Source organism: Durio zibethinus, chromosome 27 (genome assembly GCF_047325235.1).
Source record: "Durio zibethinus cultivar Kanyao isolate XHJ-2024 chromosome 27, ASM4732523v1, whole genome shotgun sequence".
NCBI classification, from domain to species: Eukaryota; Viridiplantae; Streptophyta; class Magnoliopsida; order Malvales; family Malvaceae; genus Durio; species Durio zibethinus.
Window position 1 is genome coordinate 430715 of NC_143188.1, and position 19840 is coordinate 450554.

Here is a 19840-nt window from a genome sequence, read left to right on the forward strand (position 1 = left end):
ATTAGATTATATTAAAAACTATAAATGATCACCCCTTAAAACACGTTTTAAACGCTACAATATTGTTGTTAAAACGTAGGACAGCTGATATCTTGGAGAGCTTTTTTTTTTTTGTTTCATTTCTAAAATTCTCGGCCTGGGCTAGCTATAGCTAAATGGATTGGATGGCCGTTTACAATAAAACTAAGTACTAGCCTTTGAATTTTAAAGTTTGTACAGACCCTTTCAAATTAAGGACCACAAACCAGATAACAAAAGTCTGATCGACACAACACAACAGATCCTTGAAGTGAGCAAGAAGATTCAAAACGCTTTGAAATGAACGATTCTGGTTCATCAGCCAGAGCCAAAGGTGGCAAAACAAATGTAATAGAAAAACGTGCTCATAAATTGATGCCATGTTGTATTTGATATCTGAAGCAGTCTGACACGTAGGCCTTGAGGGTCTGGCTGGCTTGGAATATGCAGTTAATTTTGCAATAATGGACCCATTAGTTACAAGTGCTTAACGTAGTTTATCAAAACATTAGAATTCTATTTATTTATTCTTACTTGGACTTCTATTTATTTATTCTTACTTGGACAAAGATTACAACAACAATTTTGTCCTTGGAACCACTTCAACACTGCCATTATTATTTGAAAGTCTCTCTCTCTATATAGAAATATATTAATACAGCAGTAAAATTCTTGATTAATTCTGCCAAACCCAATCAAATTAGATATCAAATGTTGGTTTTGTGAAATGTCGTCCTAAGATGACACAGCTCTTTTTGGCTGGAGAGGAGGTTGCTTCTAATGACATATATAATAATATAAACCACATGATTATTCCTTTACTCCACAGGTTTCATTATTACACCAATATTATGTTCTAGCATTTTTGGGGCCGCTGCTGGACCTTACCTTTCGAATGCTTCTTCAACCTTTTGTAATTTCTACCCACTTTTATCTTTTGTGTTTGTGGGGACTATGCTTGATTCTTCAATATTCTTTTTATTCATGTCCATACATGGATGACACTTCACACATCCACCTTAATTATTGTATTGATATGAATAACATGATCCCCATAAGGAATTAAAGGGTAAATCTTAGTATAAAAGCAAGGGTGTTTGGGGCACACAGGGACAAGGTCAATCAAATACCACTCCGTTTTTTTTTTTGACTATGCAGATCTATTAGATAATGAATTAAAAAAAGAAAAGTAAAGAAAGCTTCCAATTGTTGTTAAGCTGCTTCCATTTTCACTGTTAAAGCAAGGCATGTCTATCCTGATTACCTGCCTCTGACAACTCCACTTCCTCTTCTTATTACCCAATCTCCCAACCCAGACACATGCAAACCCTACACAAATCCTTTCTTTTTGACAATGCAACATCCTGTTTTCTAGCCTCTCAATGTGCTTCCCTGTGGGGTTTACTCCTTCCTTCTTTATAAACACCCAAAGTCCTAAACTTTGCTATTTTTTCCTTGTTGCCTCTTACCAGCCGTGTCTCAACGAGGTTTGTTGTGATTCATTTGCTCTTCTTGCGTTTATTGGCATCTAATGCTCAAAGTTTTGATTTTTGATTGATCCTGTCAAATGGTGTCTGAAGTTCTTTTTTTTTTTACGTTGGATATATGATATCTGGTTCAGTCTGTATGTTTCATTATGTGTGATGATTTGTCAAATGTAGGATATTTGTTGGAAATGTGATGCCTATTTCTATTTGATTTTGATATTTTTTTATTATTTGAAAAAGTTTTGGTAGGCGGTATACTTTGATTTAAAGAAAGCACTTTGCTTTCCTTTTAGCTGCTCTATGTTGTTGAAGGGTCTTTGGCTTCTTCTTTAGAAACTTGATTGTGGTTCAAGGTCTGTTTTTCTTATCACACTGTTGATCCTTATCTTTCTATATTTGCTTTCCCACTGCATTTGTTTACTGTTGTGAAATATGCGATATGCTAACGTGTACTGGACGTGGTTTTTTCAGACTTATTAGTCACTTTTCTCTTTTTATGCACATATATTCATTTTAGTATCTTATGTAATTAGAAGGGAGATTTGATTGGAATATTTACTGTCATAAATCAATTGATATTTTCAACAAATGCAAAATATTTAGCAGTTTTTGATTGTTAGATACAGATTGAGGTTTTAAGTTATTTTAGTTAAACATTTTTCGGGCATCTTGGTGTTGGTGAAAATGGCGTCTGATCTGAACAGAACTCTGTCAAAAACATATATCAGTCTGCAGTTGTGGGTACTTATTGTAATTGGCTTAGGAGTGGTTTTTTTAGTTATCCTTGGCATATCTTTGTGGCTTAGTTTTCGAAAGAAATCCAGAAGGCCTAATGGCATGCTTCCTGTAAGGCAAGCACTTTATGTTTCAGAGGAAATTAAAGAGATAAGAGTTGATCAAGTTTCAGCGAACAATGCTTGTCTGAACACTCTAAATAATAAATTCAGTGACAGAGATTCAGAGAAGGTTTTGTTTGATGTAGATAATGGAGATGATAGTGGTCAGTCAGGTTCCTTTAATCATTTGGAGAAGGATGTTAAAGGATCTCAGCCCAAAGAAGAGGGAGGCACTGAGTCAGTTTCCACATACAGGCCTTCTTCACATCCATTGACTGCTTCTTCACCTTTGTCTGGCCTGCCTGAATTTTCGCAGCTGGGTTGGGGTCATTGGTTCACTCTGAGAGACCTACACCTTGCAACTAACTGGTTTTCAAAGGATAATATTATTGGTGATGGTGGATATGGAGTTGTTTATAGAGGCTTTCTGATTAATGGGACCCCTGTAGCTGTCAAAAAGCTCCTTAACAATCCGTATGTTGCAGAGAAGCTTATTTCTGTGGAAGATTAATCCTTTTATTCGTGTTATGCTGTCCATAGCTTGTAAGGTTAGCTGATAATGATTCTATGTTTTTTTAGGGGACAAGCTGATAAGGATTTCAGGGTAGAAGTTGAAGCCATTGGTCATGTGCGGCATAAACACTTAGTTCGACTTCTTGGGTACTGCATCGAGGGCACACAGAGGTACAATGTTGTTTATTGTTCTCCATATAATTTGGAAAGTTGAGGGGGCTGCTTGTGACTTTGTCCCTGTATGAAAGTTATAGTTGATGAATTGTTAATCTGTAGGTGTTAGTGTTCATATAATCTGTGGCATGAAAAGGAAAGAGATATTTACTGATTTTTTTTTTTAATTTTCTGCCATAAAATCCAGGTTGTTGGTTTATGAATATGTCAACAATGGCAATTTGGAGCAATGGCTCCGGGGAGATATGTGTCACAAGGGATATCTTACTTGGGAGGCTCGCATAAAAATTCTTCTTGGCACTGCCAAGGCGTAAGTCTGCCTTTAACTAACTCTTGCTTGTTAACGCTTACCTTGGCTTTAATCTCATTTGTTACTCAAAACTAAATGTTGCAGGTTGGCTTATTTGCATGAGGCTATTGAACCAAAAGTTGTGCATAGAGACATAAAATCAAGTAATATACTGATTGATGACAACTTTGATGCTAAGATATCTGATTTTGGTTTGGCCAAATTGCTAGGTGATGGTAAAAGTTATATCACAACCAGAGTTATGGGTACATTTGGGTGAGAATAATGCCCTTCCTTTACAATCAACTGCCTTGACTTTTTCAACTTTCACTAGTTCATTCATACTCCTTTTAGCTTTAGCGTTGTTTTTTCACTTTTTTTTTTTTTTTACTCTTAAGGAATGAGGAGTTGTATTATTCAAGAAGCTAGAAATATCATTGGTTAATATTCTCGTTTTCTCCTGTTTGCATGGTTTTCCAGTTATGTTGCTCCAGAATATGCCAACTCTGGCCTCCTGAATGAGAAGAGTGATGTTTATAGCTTTGGCATTGTGCTCTTAGAAGCAATTACTGGAAGATACCCAGTAGATTATGGTCGCCCTCAGCCTGAGGTACTGAAGAACACTTCTTTATCAGCATAGGTTGTAAAAAGGCTTTTATGTCCTGTGCTTATCCTGAGTTATTTGTTTTAAATGCTTTATCATTCATGTGCTTATACCATACAGATGTTTGCTTTTTAAGTCTTTAATTCCTATGTACCTGAACTATATAGGCTTAGAATTACTCTGAAGCCCGTTGCAGCCTTGATTATTTCAGGATGTTAATTTTATGTCTCGTGCTTTTGTTTATTTGTTCTTCCTACCCAACAACTAAGGACATAGCACACTTGACATAAAGTTCTTTTGACATGCCCTGTTGTATTGTGAGTTCTCAGGTAAATATGGTTGAGTGGCTAAAGATGATGGTGCAACTTAGACGCTCGGAGGAAGTAGTTGATGCTCACATTGAGACTAGACCATCAACTAGTTCTCTTAAACGAGCTCTTTTGACTGCTTTGAGATGCGTTGATTCTGATGCTGATAAAAGACCAAAGATGAGTCAGGTTGTTCGCATGCTTGAATCAGAGGAGTATCCTTTTCCTCGAGAGGTTGGATTCTGATGCTTTTCAATTATCAGTTAATCAAAATTGCTTTGTGTTGTTACTTAAAATATATGTCAAAGAAAACTTTTGGAAGTTGCATTATATTTCTGACAAAAAGCTGATAATAGTGAATGCTGGAAGTAGCAGGCTAGAGGATAGCAACTTCTTGCTTTTAGATAAATTGTCTGATGGGAGAATGTCCAGTTTAAAGTTGTAATGTATCCTGGCCAAAATTTTCAGGATAGAAGACGCAGAAGGAATCCGGAAGTGAATTCAGATGCTGAAAAGAGTGATGATCCAGATTCAAGATTGGACAGTAGAATGCGGCATCACTCCTAGACTGGGGAGCAAAATGGTTTTAGAAGCTGAGAACAAGGGCAACCATCATCCTTACATTTGTTAATATTCTGATGCCTTGGAATGGCCTATAGTTGAGATCGAACATGTACAGCAGATGCAGGCAAGGCAACTGAGGGAATCGTTTTTTTTTTTTTTTTTGGAGCTTTGAATTACATGTCCACTTCTAGATTCTAGAGAAGATTTGTTTTGAGTTTGGAAAGGGCACCATTGCTTCTAGATTCTCTGTGCAGGTCTATATGGATTCTAAATCATTTTTCCCCGTTATTTGGATTATGTCTTATAGTTCACTTTTATGAAATTTTGTAGCTCGGATCAGAAAATGAAAAGAAAAATACTATTGATGTGAGTCTAGTGACAGAACGTACTCTACGCATGCTGAAAAACAAAGCAGGTACAACCATATTTCTGCTGAGGTAGCAATAATTCAAGCTGAAAATTAAGACCATGGTGCTGGCTGCGCCTGTGGGTCCATGTGCTGGAGTGGGTTTGCGCCTCCCATGTGCAGATGATCATTCAAAAATCTGTTGCTTGGATGGGAATCGCAGACGTAAAACCTTTTTTTATGGTCCCAAGTTTTTGTTTGTGGTCAATCTACAGACTTGAACAGAGGCAGAGTTACACCTAGACAATTTTGTTCCGTTGGCGAAGGGACAATAACAGAAATGTATTGTATGTGAAATTGCAGGTGGAAGAGTAGCTTAACAACAGGCAGGTGGTAATGTGGATTTGGATATAATTGTTATTTGCAGGGAAGGGGCAACGATAAGTGCGTGCAATCTAACACAAGATAAAGCAAGCAAAAGGATTGAAAACAACAGATTACGGTTAGTAAGGCAATCCTCCACCACGTCCGGTGCTACACCAGGATCAGGATGCCTCTTATCAATCCCCTCTGTTCTCAGAGTTTAGATGAGATCCTTGTCTCCTCTTTCTCTTCACTTCCGTCTTTTGAACTCAATTATTATAATAATTATTATTACTACAAACAGAGTCACATTTTGCAAACCTTTGAAAAACGAACTTTATTTGGCAGATTAAATATTTAAATTTGTGGGATTTTGCCCAATGAAGAAGTCTATACATACATATATACATGATTGGGATTGAAGATGGTAGATGAAAGATGATCTAAAACACTCGTTTACAATACAAATCACAGTGACCGGATTTCCACTTCAACTAGTCTCCAATTTGTTACAGTAATATAGCCAATAGGGATCATCTTCAGCCTCATGGATGAATTCACGAATGTTGCGTTTCACTGTGGGTGTGGTAAGAAGCTGGCCGAGTAGTATTCAAAAGAGGCTGAAGAGCTTTCACTACAATGCTGATATTAGGTCGAAAATCAGCTTCATATTGCACGCACGAGGCAGCAACAGCAGCAAGCTGTTTCCAACAAACAACTATCAACAAGGCAAATACTCGGAAGCGAAGCACCATCAACTCGGGAAGCCTGATGCCTTTCGGGTCCTATTGTTTTCTAATTCAGCAAAATGCAAACCAACTTGGGAAATGCAAATGACAGAAATAACGTTGCTTTGGGAAATGTAAACCAACTTGACAAGGTTAAAGCAAACAATTCCGTCCCAAGATAGATATCACCTCCATGAAATTCAATACCTTTGCAGCTGTTTTGGGAGGGTATTCTCATTTAAGTGTAGCATCTGTTGCGCCTGAAGCAATAATCACAACAATATAGAAGCAATAGACAACAATCAATAATCAAATGCGCAGGAAAAATAAAGCACACCAAGATTTACGTGAAAAACCCTCCAGTGTAGAGGGAAAAACCACGGGCCACCAGAAAAATCTTCACTATCAAATAATAGTTAACAAAGTTCTTCTCTAGCTAAAACTAGAGCTAATCAACAACTAGAGAAACAATTGGAGAAATCTCACCAAATAAGTGACTCAACAAATACACCATAGATTTGTTCCTAGAGAGCTTCAAACCCGATCTTCACCATTCAGAATATATAACTCTGAATCATAAACCTCCTGACAAGGTTCCAACTCAATCGGACCACGGATCGATTTCCGTTTAACCAACTCTCCCTTCTCCTTTTTCTCTCTCTGTTTTTCCTGGCTTTTCTTCTTTCTCTGCTTGGTTGTCGACACACACCTTAAACAACCCCACCTCTTTTTTATTAAGTAGCTAGGGCTCTGTGTAAAATAAAAGATCAAGGCCCATGGCCTTTACTTAGTCCAAAACCACTTACATGGGACTGGACCCCATTTTCCTAACAATCTCCCCCTCCAGTCCCATTAGAAGGAGATTCATCACCATAGCAATTTCATTTGGAACTTACCTTGGCCAGGGAACTCATTCCGGCCAAGTTACTGCAAAGCTCAAGCTTTTCCCTGGGAAGTATCTTAGTCAACATATCTGCCACATTTTTATCAGTATGGACTTTCTTCAATAGCATCTGCTGTTCTTCAATCACTGAACGTAACCAATGATATCTAACATCAATGTGCTTTGTTCTAGCATGGTACATGGTATTCTTACTCAAATCTAAAGCACTCTGGCTATCACAAAATATCACATACTCTTTCTGATTCAACCCCAATTCAAAAAGAAAACGTTTCATCCAAAACATTTCTTTACATGCTTCAGTTGCTGCAATATACTTAGCTTCTGTAGTTGACAAAGCAACACACTTCTGTAACTTAGACTGCCAAGATACAGCTCCTCCTGCAAAAGTGAACAAATACCCTGAAGTAGATTTCCTACCATCAAGATCGCCTGCCATGTCAGCATCAGTAAACCCTTCTAGAATTGGTTGTGAAACTCCATAAGTCAAACACATTTTTGAGGTACCCCTCAAATATCTAAAAATCCATTTTACTGCTTCCCAGTGAACCTTCCCTGGATTAGAAAGAAATCTGCTCACTACACCAACTGCATGAGCAATGTCAGGCCTTGTACAAACCATAAGATACATTAAAGAACCGACTGCAGAAGAATAAGGAATACTAGACATAGCTAGTTGCTTTTCCTTAGACACTGGACAAGATTTCTTACTTAGATGAAAATTGTTGGCAAGTGAACTGCTAACTGATTTAGCATGTTGCATGTTGAATCTACCAAGCACTCGTTCAACATACTTTTCCTGTGATAACCACAGCTTTTCAGCTCTCCTATCTCGAATAATGTCCATACCAAGAATCTGCTTTGCTGGACCTAAATCTTTCATATCAAAGGACTTAGACAATTGTTCTTTCAACCTGCAAACCATACTAGCATCTTGTCCTACAATCAACATATCATCAACATATAATAATAGGATAATGAAGTTACCATTAGGGAATTGTTTAATATACACATAAGAATCCGCTACTGTTCTTTTATAGCTATGACTCACCATAAAAGAATCAAACTTCTTGTACCACTGTCGCGGAGCTTGTTTCAAGCCATACAAGCTTTTCTTCAATTTGCAAACTAAGTGCTCTTTCCCTTTCACTTCAAAACCCTCAGGCTGATTCATATAAATGTCCTCCTGCAAATCACCATGCAAAAATACAGTTTTAACATCAAATTGCTCAAGCTCAAAATTCAAACTAGCTGCCAATCCCAGTACCACTCGAATAGAACTTATTTTTATAACTGGAGCAAAAATCTCATCAAAATCGATGCCTGGTTTCTGAGAAAAACCTTTTACTACCAATCGAGCTTTGTACCTCACTAGTTTGTCACCATCCTTTTTCAACTTGAACACCCATTTATTCTTTAATGGCCTTTTCCCTGTTGGAAGTTTAACAAGATCATAAGTACCATTCTTTCGCAATGACTCCATCTCTTCTTTCATTGCTTTTAACCAGTACTCTCTATCCGGAGTAGCCTGCATATCTTGAAAGCTTTCTGGCTCCCCTTCACTGGTAACTAAAATAAAATCTGAACTTGGATACTTGGTAGATGGCCTGCGCTCTCTAGTAGATCTCCTGAGCTGAGACTCTACTTCACTTGATGTCGAAGGTAGCTCCCCCTGCTCAACACTCTCAGGTAGAGAGGATTGCTCCCCTTGCTCAAAACTAATAGCATCTGGCTCATCACCAACTATGGCTGGCTCATTCATATCCCCAAGTTCTGTTTCTGGCTCATTTTCACCATCTGTGGCTCTTTCTTGTGAAATCCCTGTCGATGTTGAAACATCACATTCAATAGTAACTCGTGTAGTCTTCTCATTTTTCTTAAGGTCTGCTATGGTTTCTTTTTCATGAAAGACCACATCTCTGTTTCTGACTGTCTTTCTCTTTACTGGATCCCATACCCTGTAGCCAAATTCCTCATCACCATATCCTACAAACACACACTGTGTAGCTTTACTATCAAGCTTTGACCTCTGCTCTTTTGGTACATGCATGAATGCTTTACACCCAAAAACTTTCAAGTGAGAGTATGAAGCATCTTTCCCTGTCCACACTCTTTCTGGAATGTCAAAGCCCAAAGAAACTGATGATGACCTGTTAAGTAAATAACAAGCTGTGTTGACTGCTTCACCCCAGAATGGCTTTGGTAATTTTGCCATCCTCAACATACATCTGACTTTTTCCACAATGGTGCGATTCATTCTTTCAGTTATACCATTATGCTGCGGTGTTCCAGGTTCTGTCCTCTCATGCCCGATCCCATGCTTTGAGCAATACTCTTCAAAGCCTTTAGATGTGTATTCCCCACCATTATCAGTTCGAATACACTTCAAGGGTAACCCTGTCATCCTTTCAACCATGACATGAAATTTTTAAAAATATTGCAGTACCTGACTTTTGTATTTCAACATATACACCCAAGTCTTACGTGAAGCATCATCAATAAAAGTAACAAAATATCTGCTACCACCTAATGACTCAACCTCAATGGGACCACATACGTCAGAATAAATTAATTCCAATCTATTTTTTTTCTCTGAGAACTTTTACGAAAAGAAACTCTATGATGCTTACCAAACAAATAATAATCACATGAATCGAAAGACATACCTTTGGTCAAGGGAATGAGAGAGTGCCTTGCCAAAACCTGTAACCCTTTTTCACTCATGTGTGCCAGCCTCCTGTGCCACAAGTTTGCTGAAGCATCATTTTCAACGGTATTTACCTGGTTACCGTTCAATTGCATCCATGTCTTATACATTGTGCAGCATAGTTTTCCCCTTGCAACTATCATAAATCCTTTGAGAAGCTTTCACTGTCCATTCTTTTGTCGGCTTTCATATCCCTCCTTATCAAGGACATTAATAGCAAGCAAGTTCATTCTCATATCTGGAATGTGTCTGACATCCCTCAAAGTCAACATGCAGCCTGTACTAGTTTGTACAACAATATCACCAATCCCAACAATCTACGACACACTCTTGTTTCTCATCTTGGTACAACCAAAGTCTCCTGGTTTGTAAGTTGTAAACAACTCTCTCTTAGGAACACAATGATATGTCGCTCCTGTGTCAACTATCCACTCAATGCCGGGATCACTAACATGATTACAATCACCATGTATACAAATCAAAGTAACTGAATCACTATCTGAATTCACTGCTGCAACATTGCCATCATCTGAACTCTTCCCTTTTTCATCTTTTCGCTCTTGCTTCAAGATTCTACAGTTTCGTTTTATATGACCCGCCTTACCACAATGGAAACACTTCACTTTACCTCTAGACTTGGATCTATGTTTAGACTTACCACGGCCTTTTGAGTCCTGACCTCTGTCGATGTTTCTACCTCTGTTCTTTGTGACCAGAGCTTGATTCCCAGGGTCTACATCTTTTCGCCTCGCTTCTTCATTAAGCATACTGTCCTTTACCATCCCCAATGTCACCTTATAATCAGGAGCTGAATTAAGAACAGTCACAACTAGAGTATTCCAGCTGTCTGGCAATGAACCCAAAAGAAATAATGCCTTCATTTCATCATCCATCTTAAGTTCTATAGTAGTCATCCGATTAAATATATCTTGAAAATCACTCAAGTGCTCTGTAACAGATCGTCTATCCCTGTACTGTAAAGTTACAATCTTTTTAACAAGCATAACTTTATTCATACCTATTTTTCTCTCGTACAATGCTGTCAATTTTTCCCAAACAATGTGAGCATCTGATTCTTGCGCTACATGATGAAACACGCTGATATCAACCCATTTTCTGATTGTAGCCAGCGTCTTTCTACCTAGCTTCTTCCAGCTTTCATCTTTCATATTTGCTGGTTTAGCCGAATCACCCAATACTGGCTCATACAAATCTTTGCAGTATAGATGATCCTCCATCATAGGCTTCCAAATTGAATAATTTGATGCTGTCAATTTTATCATGGAACCTGTATCACCCTCCATGATCTCAAACAGAATTTACTTCTATCCTGGGTTGCTTCTGTATCGATGTCTCAAAATAACTCTCGCTCTGATACCACTTGTTGCGCCTGAAGCAATAATCACAACAATACAGAAGCAATAGACAACAATCAATAATCAAATGCGCAGGAAAAATAAAGCACACCAAGATTTACGTGAAAAACCCTCTAGTGTAGAGGGATAAACCACGGGCCACCAGAAAAATCTTCACTATCAAATAATAGTTATACAAAGTTCTTCTCTAGCTAAAACTAGAGCTAATCAACAACTAGAGAAATAATTGGAGAAATCTCACCAAATAAGTGACTCAACAAATACACCATAGATTTGTTCCTAGAGAGCTTCAAACCCGATCTTCACCGTTCAGAATATATAACTCTGAATCATAAACCTCCTGACAATGTTCCAACTCATTCGGACCACGGATCGACTTCCGTTTAACCAACTCTCCCTTCTCCTTTTTCTCTCTCTACTTTTCCTGACTTTTCTTCTTTCTCTGCTTGGTTGTCGACACACACCTTAAACAACCCCACCTCTTTTTTATTAAGTAGCTAGGGTTCTGTGTAAAATAAAAGATCAAGGCCCATGGCCTTTACTTGATCCAAAACCACTTACATGGGACTGGACCCCATTTTCCTAACAGCATCAACACACAGCTTCATCACGTAGTTTTGGAGTTGCCTAATGCCGTCCAGAATGCAAATAGGATAATTAGGATCAGTTACTAGTCTGAAGATAAGATGAATATGAATTATAAAGTAGCAGTACCCATATCACAAGACTCTGCTGCTCACGTGGCAGTGTGAGATCAACAGGTTTACGTCCAGTTAAGAGCTCCAGAAGGATGATACCAAAGCTGTAGACATCACTCTTAGACCTAAGCGTTCCAGTCATTGCAAATCTGCCATTCAAAATCACAAATAGAAATTAGATCAGTGTCCGACTGTCGTGTATGTGGTTGGTTTATATTTAGACAAAGAGCAACTAAAAGAGATCAGAGGACATGTATATATATACCAAAGTTGAAATGAAAGTTTTAACTTCCTATTGATTTTTTCTTTCTAGCTATGTTCTTTGCAGCTATACGATTAAACTGATCCATTACTCTTATTTAGCAAGAAGTAAACTGATTAACGAGATGATCTGGATGGATGCACTGGCCGTTCTTAGGTGGTAAGAACCAAATGCTGCCTTATTTATGGTCACTAACTTGAAAAAGTTTGAAGAGTCAAGGAGCAACTTACTCTGGAGCATGATAACCAAAGGTTCCAAGAACCCGTGTAGAATTCAGACGAGTTGTCGTATCAGGGCCTTGATTTGACAAATCAAAATCAGCAATCTTAGCAACATTATCTTCAAAAAGAAGTAAATTGGTGGACTTAACGCCACGGTGGATTATAGGAGGCTGTGCCTTTTCGTGCAAATATTCAAGGCCTTTTGCTGCTCCAACAGCAATTTTGACTCTCTCTGGCCAAGATAAAACAGAACCTGGCTGTGCTCCTTTCACATCTTTCTTTCCTATATATGTTCACAAATTGCATAATTGTATTACTCCACCGTAGAACCAAGGATAGTTAACTCGTTATTGATAAAACTGAAAAGAAATCAAGCCTTCTTTTGTCATAGAAACACTACTCTAAATCTACTCAAATGTCAATGCATACAGTCCATAATGTTCAGTAGTCACTCTAAGCAGAAGAGAACCTCCGATGTCATCTGCTAAATCAATTGCAACACATTAGGCATTTTGGCTTCTCTACATATAAAATTTTCAAACACTTGATTCATGCAATAAAATCACTATACGTACGTTCCTGCATATAAATCTTTGTGATGCCAGAAAAAATGAAACAGATTAAATTAAGCACTCAGTCAAAGCTATAATTAATGGATGAATATAGGTCAATCTAGATAAGAGTCCTAACTATACAGGAGCAGGGTAACTGATACAAAGTTACTTACCATGAAGCATGGCATGGAGAGATCCATACAGGCATATTCATAGGCCAGGACACGAAGAGAGCCACCAATACAGTAACCAACAAGATCAACAACGTCATCATGTTTTAATTTTGACACCATGAAGACCTTTCAAGTTATGTGATTTGAGAAAGGAAGTTGCACATTCTGTGATACTTGTCAGTGTTTTATACAATGAAATTTTGTTAGGCCCAACCTGCGCTAGGAATTCTTGGTCTGGCTGCTTACTGGAGTCCAACTTTTTGATGGCTGCAGCCTTCCCACTCTTTAGAATGCCATAATATACTCTTCCGTAAAAGCCCTCACCAATTAATGATTTTGTACCAAAATCATCAGTCATTTACTTTAGCTCATCCACTGGGATGGCAGGGATGGCAATAGGTTGAAAAGTATTAACAGGCTGTGTATCCCTGCTTGTTACAGCTGCTCTTGCTTGATATCCTCCGGTATTTGCTACATGAGCACCTGCTTAATTAGTTTCATGCTAACCAACAGGATGTTAATCATGCTATTAAATTTAAAGGAGGAAAAACATGAAAAAAAAAAAAAAGGCGTATTTGAGACAAAGATGCTAGTTAAGCGTGAAACTTTAGGAGTAAGATGACCTAACACAAAATTAAAAAGAGATAGAAAGAGAACTTGAGAATGTAAAAGGGTTATTTGCCATGAAGGGCCCATTTTCAGAAGCTTTATGGATATCATCTTCTTCACAACAGCTGAAGCAACGCATGTTGTTTCTCCTGGCAATCTCATTCAATGCGTAAGAAAAAATGAGACTTGAGATTGCACATTTAATATGATTCCCTTAAAATAAAATTAAATCGCACCAAAAAAATAGCAGTATAAATTCCAAATGGCTAGAGTGCTATACTATTAGCTAAAGGAATTCTTGAAAAAGAAAAAATAATGTAGTGAAAATATCATAAGTAATGAAATAAAGGCAGAGGAGGATGAAACATATGAGCATTTTACAGATTATGTATATTAAATACCAATGGTGGTCTGGTCTGGCAAGCAAATTCAGCATCCACTGCAAATGTTGATCTCTCAGGATTTGGTATGGTTTGAGTTGCAACTACCCTTGCCTACTTTCTCTTTATCAATAGCCTTACCAATGCTAACCAATGCATTCATAATCAGATATAAAATGGCACTTAATATTCTCAGACGAATCTCCAGAAGAAAGAAACAGGGAAGGGATTCTCATGCATTACCAAATTTTCATCCAGTTGTCCACAATTTTAATTAAAATGAATGAACTCTTCCCAAATATTTGCTATGATGGGTGGTTTTTCCGTTAAAGTAACTCCTTTTATGAAAGGGTGAATGTGATTGTATACGATAAACGAACATATCAATAGTATATTTGTTGATAGTTTAAAATGTGATACATCTTATATAAGATAGAAAATTTTAATTATTGATGAATAAAATTAATTTTTTATATTAATTTTATTTATATTTTAAATAATTATATTTTAAAAAAATAATTATTATATGACAAATGATCATAATTATTTGAATATAAATAAATTATTATTCATAAATATCATTATTATATAAAAAAGAATAATCATTTGAACAAAAATCTATGTTTGTTCATTTATTATAAACATATCTTTCAGCATAATCATTTTTACTACTTCTGCTTTGAGAGTTTTGAGTTTTTATTATATCATAGAGTTTTGAGGTTTCAAAACCAAAATTGATTTTTGAAATAAGCATGGAAAACTTTAATCAGTTAGAATAGTTTCTTGGTAAAATAAAATATAAGATAAGTTTCTTATTTTTTTTTTCTAGTTTTTATATTCTACTAAAAGAATTGATGATTAATAATTCATAAAAGACATTGAGTCTCATTGAATTTTGCTTTATTTATTGACTATTCTTTTAATCTTTTGATTTGAATTAAATTATTTAATTTATGATTCATGATTTTATGATATGTTATATATGAATTTTCTTGATTATAGTATTGAATAGTCATGAGCATAAAATAGAAATGGAGTACTTACTAGTTTTGATTATAAATCTTTTATAGTCTTGTTATATTTTGCTAAGACCATAATTATCAAATCAAAATGATAAAATTTTTCAAGAATTATTTTAAGGCATAAAAGAAATTGTGTATTTATAAATCTTTTCATGAAAAAAAAAAAAAGCAAGTATATATGTTCTTATCATAAAATCATATTATGGTCCATATTCCACGAGTGCATTTTATTGACAAGAGAATAATGTATGATTCATATTATTTGATTTATATAATATTATTTCGATAAGAAATAAACATATTATTTAAGATAACTTTAATTCAATAGAGAAATTATATGAATTTTAATAATTAGTTAAAATGCTTTCTATTTGTTGGGTGAAAAAATTTTATGTATTTTATAATTTGGACACAAAATTTATAGTATTGTATGGTTATATGTGAAATTTTAACTGTTCACGATCAAATAATTTTTAAATATCCAAGAGTTAGAATGAAAGTCTCAAAAGGAAACTATTGGAAGTATGAGTTTACTAATTTTAAGAGTGATTATATTTGGCATCATATTTATTAATGCATACTCTTACATTGAGTTAAAATAGTTTTTATGAAAAAAAAATATTAAGATATAAAATATTTACTAGCTATCTTTCACTAAAGGTGGATTTGGAGGCCTTTTATTTAAACAAAAACAACAACCAAATAATGAAAAAAAAATGACAACTTGATTAAGTATATATGATATATTGATAAATGAATTGGACATTCTTTAATAAAATAATACAATTTTGCATATGGTTGGGGTGAAAAAATAAAAAAAAATAAAAATTACCACCATAGTATTGTAAGATTTTAGTATAATTTTTGAGCAAATTATACAAGCTAATAATAAGCTTAGTACAACTTATTAAAGTAAAATCATAAAAAGTTTTTAAATATCTAAAAGAGACTAAAATAGCTTGATTTATTCATTAAGTTTATCCAATTGTATTAAAAGAATAATTGTACTAAAATAGATAAAAATGTAAAAATAGAATGGTTGAAAATTTATATTAATGAGTATAGAATTTTTGCCACAACCAATACCATCTATTTCTTAAAATGACAAGAACGAAACAACAATATCTAAAACATATAAAAGATATGCAAAATGAAAAATTTAGACATACTACTTTGAATTGATTATATTATAAATTTAATTTTAAGAGGAGGTAATTATCATAAAAAAAAATGAATTTTAAGATATTTGATTAGTACCACTACAAGTAAAATGAATTTAAACATTTATTATTAGGCACCAATAATGGGAACCCAACTTTGAATTATTAACCTTTAATTACAAAGTTTAATGGGTAAAAATAAGTTATTGTTACGTGTCTATTAAGTACTAATAAAATTCATTCAAATTTGAAAAACTAGTATGATCTATTGCGTAAAAATGATATGTTTTTTATACTCTTAATGGAGTTTATTATTTAAATGTTTAAAAAATAGAGACATAATAGAAACTCTACCTATATAAATATAGAAGTGGTGTCGCTTTAACAAGAAGATTTGAGGTCATTCTTATAAATATTTATGAATAGGATAAGCGTATGGTAATAATAATGCTAAAGAGGTAATAAACTTTTGACAAAATAATAAATAACTATTATATGTGTTATATCTTCAATTCTAACACTAAAAGTTAAGGTTTAATTGTGAACATTATTAACTTCATTAGAATTCTAAAGCATATACATTAATTGAATGTTTAAATCAAGAAATACTTATTTGTATGAAATGTTAAAAAATTAAGCACTCACATTTCAAACTAATGAAAGATTGTTGATAATTTAGAATGTGATGCATCACATATTAGATAAAAAATTTTAATTATTGATGAATAAAATTAAATTTTTGTATTAATTTTATTTATATTTTAAATAATTATGTTTGAAGAGAAATAATTATCATATGACAAATGGTCATAACTATTTAAATATAAATAAATTATTATTTATAAAAATTATAATTATACAAAATATGATAACCATTTGAATAAAATTTTATATTTGTTCATCCATTATAAAATAGATATTTCAATATAATTATATTTACTAATTCTATTTGAAGAGTTTTAAGATTTTATTATATCTTAGAAGTACAATTGCTTTTACGATAGTATTTTTCATGTGTTGAAACCAAAATTTTTTGTTATTATTTCTATTATCTTTTTTTTTTCTAACAATATTTTCAGAAACACAAGTCCATTACAAGAAAAATATCGTGACCATGATTTAATGATCAATCAATAAAATTTATATAAAATGACAAAAACTTGTTTAATAACATGACCCTCTTGCTCTCATCAAGCATCAAATTTATATGGTATATATCACAATTTTTTTTATTCCTCTAAACAGCAAATAGGAGAGAAGGGAGAAAATTGATAAAATATATAAACAAACATAACTAAAAGAACTAAAGAAACAAAAAGTCAGTTTGAGAAAGAAGAATTAAACACAAAAAAGAAAAGGAAAAAGAAAAAGAAGTCCCTCTATTAGTATTGGTATAGCTGTATAGGTAATAAAACTTGAAAGTCAGCCTGAGCCACTGCGTCTAGTATGTGTGTTGTGAGCGTTGGTCTTAGTTTGCGACTTAAAACGGAGTTTAGATTAGATTTATTGAACCTGTATATATTTATTTTTTGTTCATTAACAAATAAATATACTAGTGAATTATTACTGATCCAGTATATTATTATTTATTTTGTGGAAAAGAGAGAGAGGATGAAGAAGGCTGTTATGGTACAGAGAGGCGCAGGAGGAGTGGATATACAGTTATAAGATAATAACAGTAAGAAAGAAAAACAAATGCAAGCACTTGGTCTTGTCAAGTGAGTGATGCGAAACTTGACGCGAGGGCCGTTGGTCGAGACAGTGGCTGTTGGTCTGTCCTTGTCTACTTGCCGTGACTTTTGTAACTCTCTCTCTCTCTTTCTGTTCTTTGACTTTCAATTCTGGGTTTTATATTATTATTATTAATACAAAATACTACTACTACCATAGTCATCATCAATCATCATGTTCGTATATGATATCTGATATATGATATATGATATATGATATGATATGAATGAATATAGTAGAACTAGCACAACTTCGAGCGATTTGATTGAAAAAAAAGTGAAAGGTACAAGGATACCGACTCAACCCAACCTCTATCTTACAAAACATAACATCGTGATTCATGACCAACCCCGATCACACCCTTTCGATTTTGATAACAAAAATCTAGGTAAAATCAAACGGCTTTCCTTTATTTACCCCTTGATCTGGATGGATAATGGATACACTACAAAAAAAGGCAAGATTTTATTCACTTTTCTGATTTTGCGACTCAGGACTCAGAGTGGAGAGACCCTCATATTCTTTTTTTTTTTTTTTTCTTTTTGAAAAGCTAGTTGTAGTAATATTTATGATTGTAAACGAATTGAATATAAACGAATAAATATATATTTGTATTTTTTTTTATTTTTAAATATATTCATATTTGATTATGTTTGTTAAAAAAATTATTTTATTTATTTATATTTTATTCATTTAAATAATAAATTATTTATATTTTATTTGTATTTATTTAATTAAGTTAAACGAATTCATTCATAAAAATTTAATAAACATATTTATGAACATATATAAATAAATACATTTATGAACAATAAATAAATTATAATCAGATAAATTTAAACAAATAAATTTTAAATGAACATAAACTAACTCAAACAAATATAAACAAAATTTAAAATAAAATTAAGATAAAAGATAAAATATAATTTTATTAATATTATTATAAACAAATAATAAATAAATAAAATTTAAATAAATTATAAATGAATTTATTAATAAATATAAATAAATAAACAATTATTTATATTTATATTCGATTCGTTTAATAAATAAATATATAAATAATATTTATGATAATTTATTAAATTTAATAAATAAATAAAAATAAAATATGTTCATAAATAATTTATCGAAACCTCATTTGCTTACACTTCAATCAATGTTTGAGTTTAATCATCTTTAGTTATGTACTGAAACTTAACTGGACTATGCTATGCTGCTACACTAGATAATAGTAAATATATATGTATGTATGTTTTTATATATATATATATATATATTACATAAGTATGCAATTGTAATTTATTAATCTCTTTAAAATATGTATAAATGCACATCGTGTTCTTAAAGTTAAACCTATTCTCATAGGAGTGACCTCACTCTAAGACTCTGACACCCTTAAAGGTGAAATTTTTGCCTAGGTTAGGTATTATCATATACAAGTTCAAGTAGAAATTATATATGGTTCTCATTTTTCAACAGATATGGGGTCCCAATCCATCCCAATAGTGTATGTTGCGTGTTTGAAAGATTATTGAAGTGAAGGAATTATAAGGATGCCTCGTTTCCCTATCCTCCATTTCCTTCAATTACTTTTCTTTTACAACAAAAAATTAAATGACGTTCTAACATTTTTCATTTTGAAAGGGACAACTTTGCATTTACCACTTTGTTTTCTTCAATTAATTTTCTAAATACTTCCCTTTCTTTCTTGCATTCACATGATGGTGGGGGGGGGGGGGGGGAGCTGTCTTTGTTCTTTCTTTTGATTTGATACATTGTAAAGAAAAGGAAAAAGGGAAAAGAGGATGAAGAA

General features: G+C 33.8%; 2 protein-coding genes across 2 annotated transcripts; one reads left to right on the forward strand and one right to left on the reverse strand.

The window, feature by feature from the left end:
• The first annotated feature begins 1534 nt into the window (after positions 1 to 1534).
• GPK1 (glyoxysomal protein kinase 1) lies at positions 1535 to 5699 on the forward strand. Its single transcript, XM_022867281.2, has 7 exons — positions 1535 to 2815; positions 2921 to 3025; positions 3216 to 3338; positions 3423 to 3593; positions 3798 to 3927; positions 4251 to 4463; positions 4698 to 5699. Exons 1-7 carry the CDS (start codon positions 2190 to 2192, stop codon positions 4794 to 4796), a joined length of 1467 nt encoding a protein of 488 aa, XP_022723016.1. The 5' UTR covers positions 1535 to 2189; the 3' UTR covers positions 4797 to 5699.
• A 125-nt stretch (positions 5700 to 5824) lies between these two features.
• LOC111279643 (Protein kinase superfamily protein) lies at positions 5825 to 13870 on the reverse strand. The gene is given in 9 exon segments (XM_089756062.1): positions 5825 to 6203; positions 6438 to 6490; positions 11802 to 11841; positions 11929 to 12061; positions 12405 to 12678; positions 13123 to 13149; positions 13152 to 13248; positions 13337 to 13593; positions 13780 to 13870. Coding segments are annotated over 9 exon segments (1116 nt in total). The 3' UTR covers positions 5825 to 6059.
• Positions 13871 to 19840: the final 5970 nt, after the last annotated feature.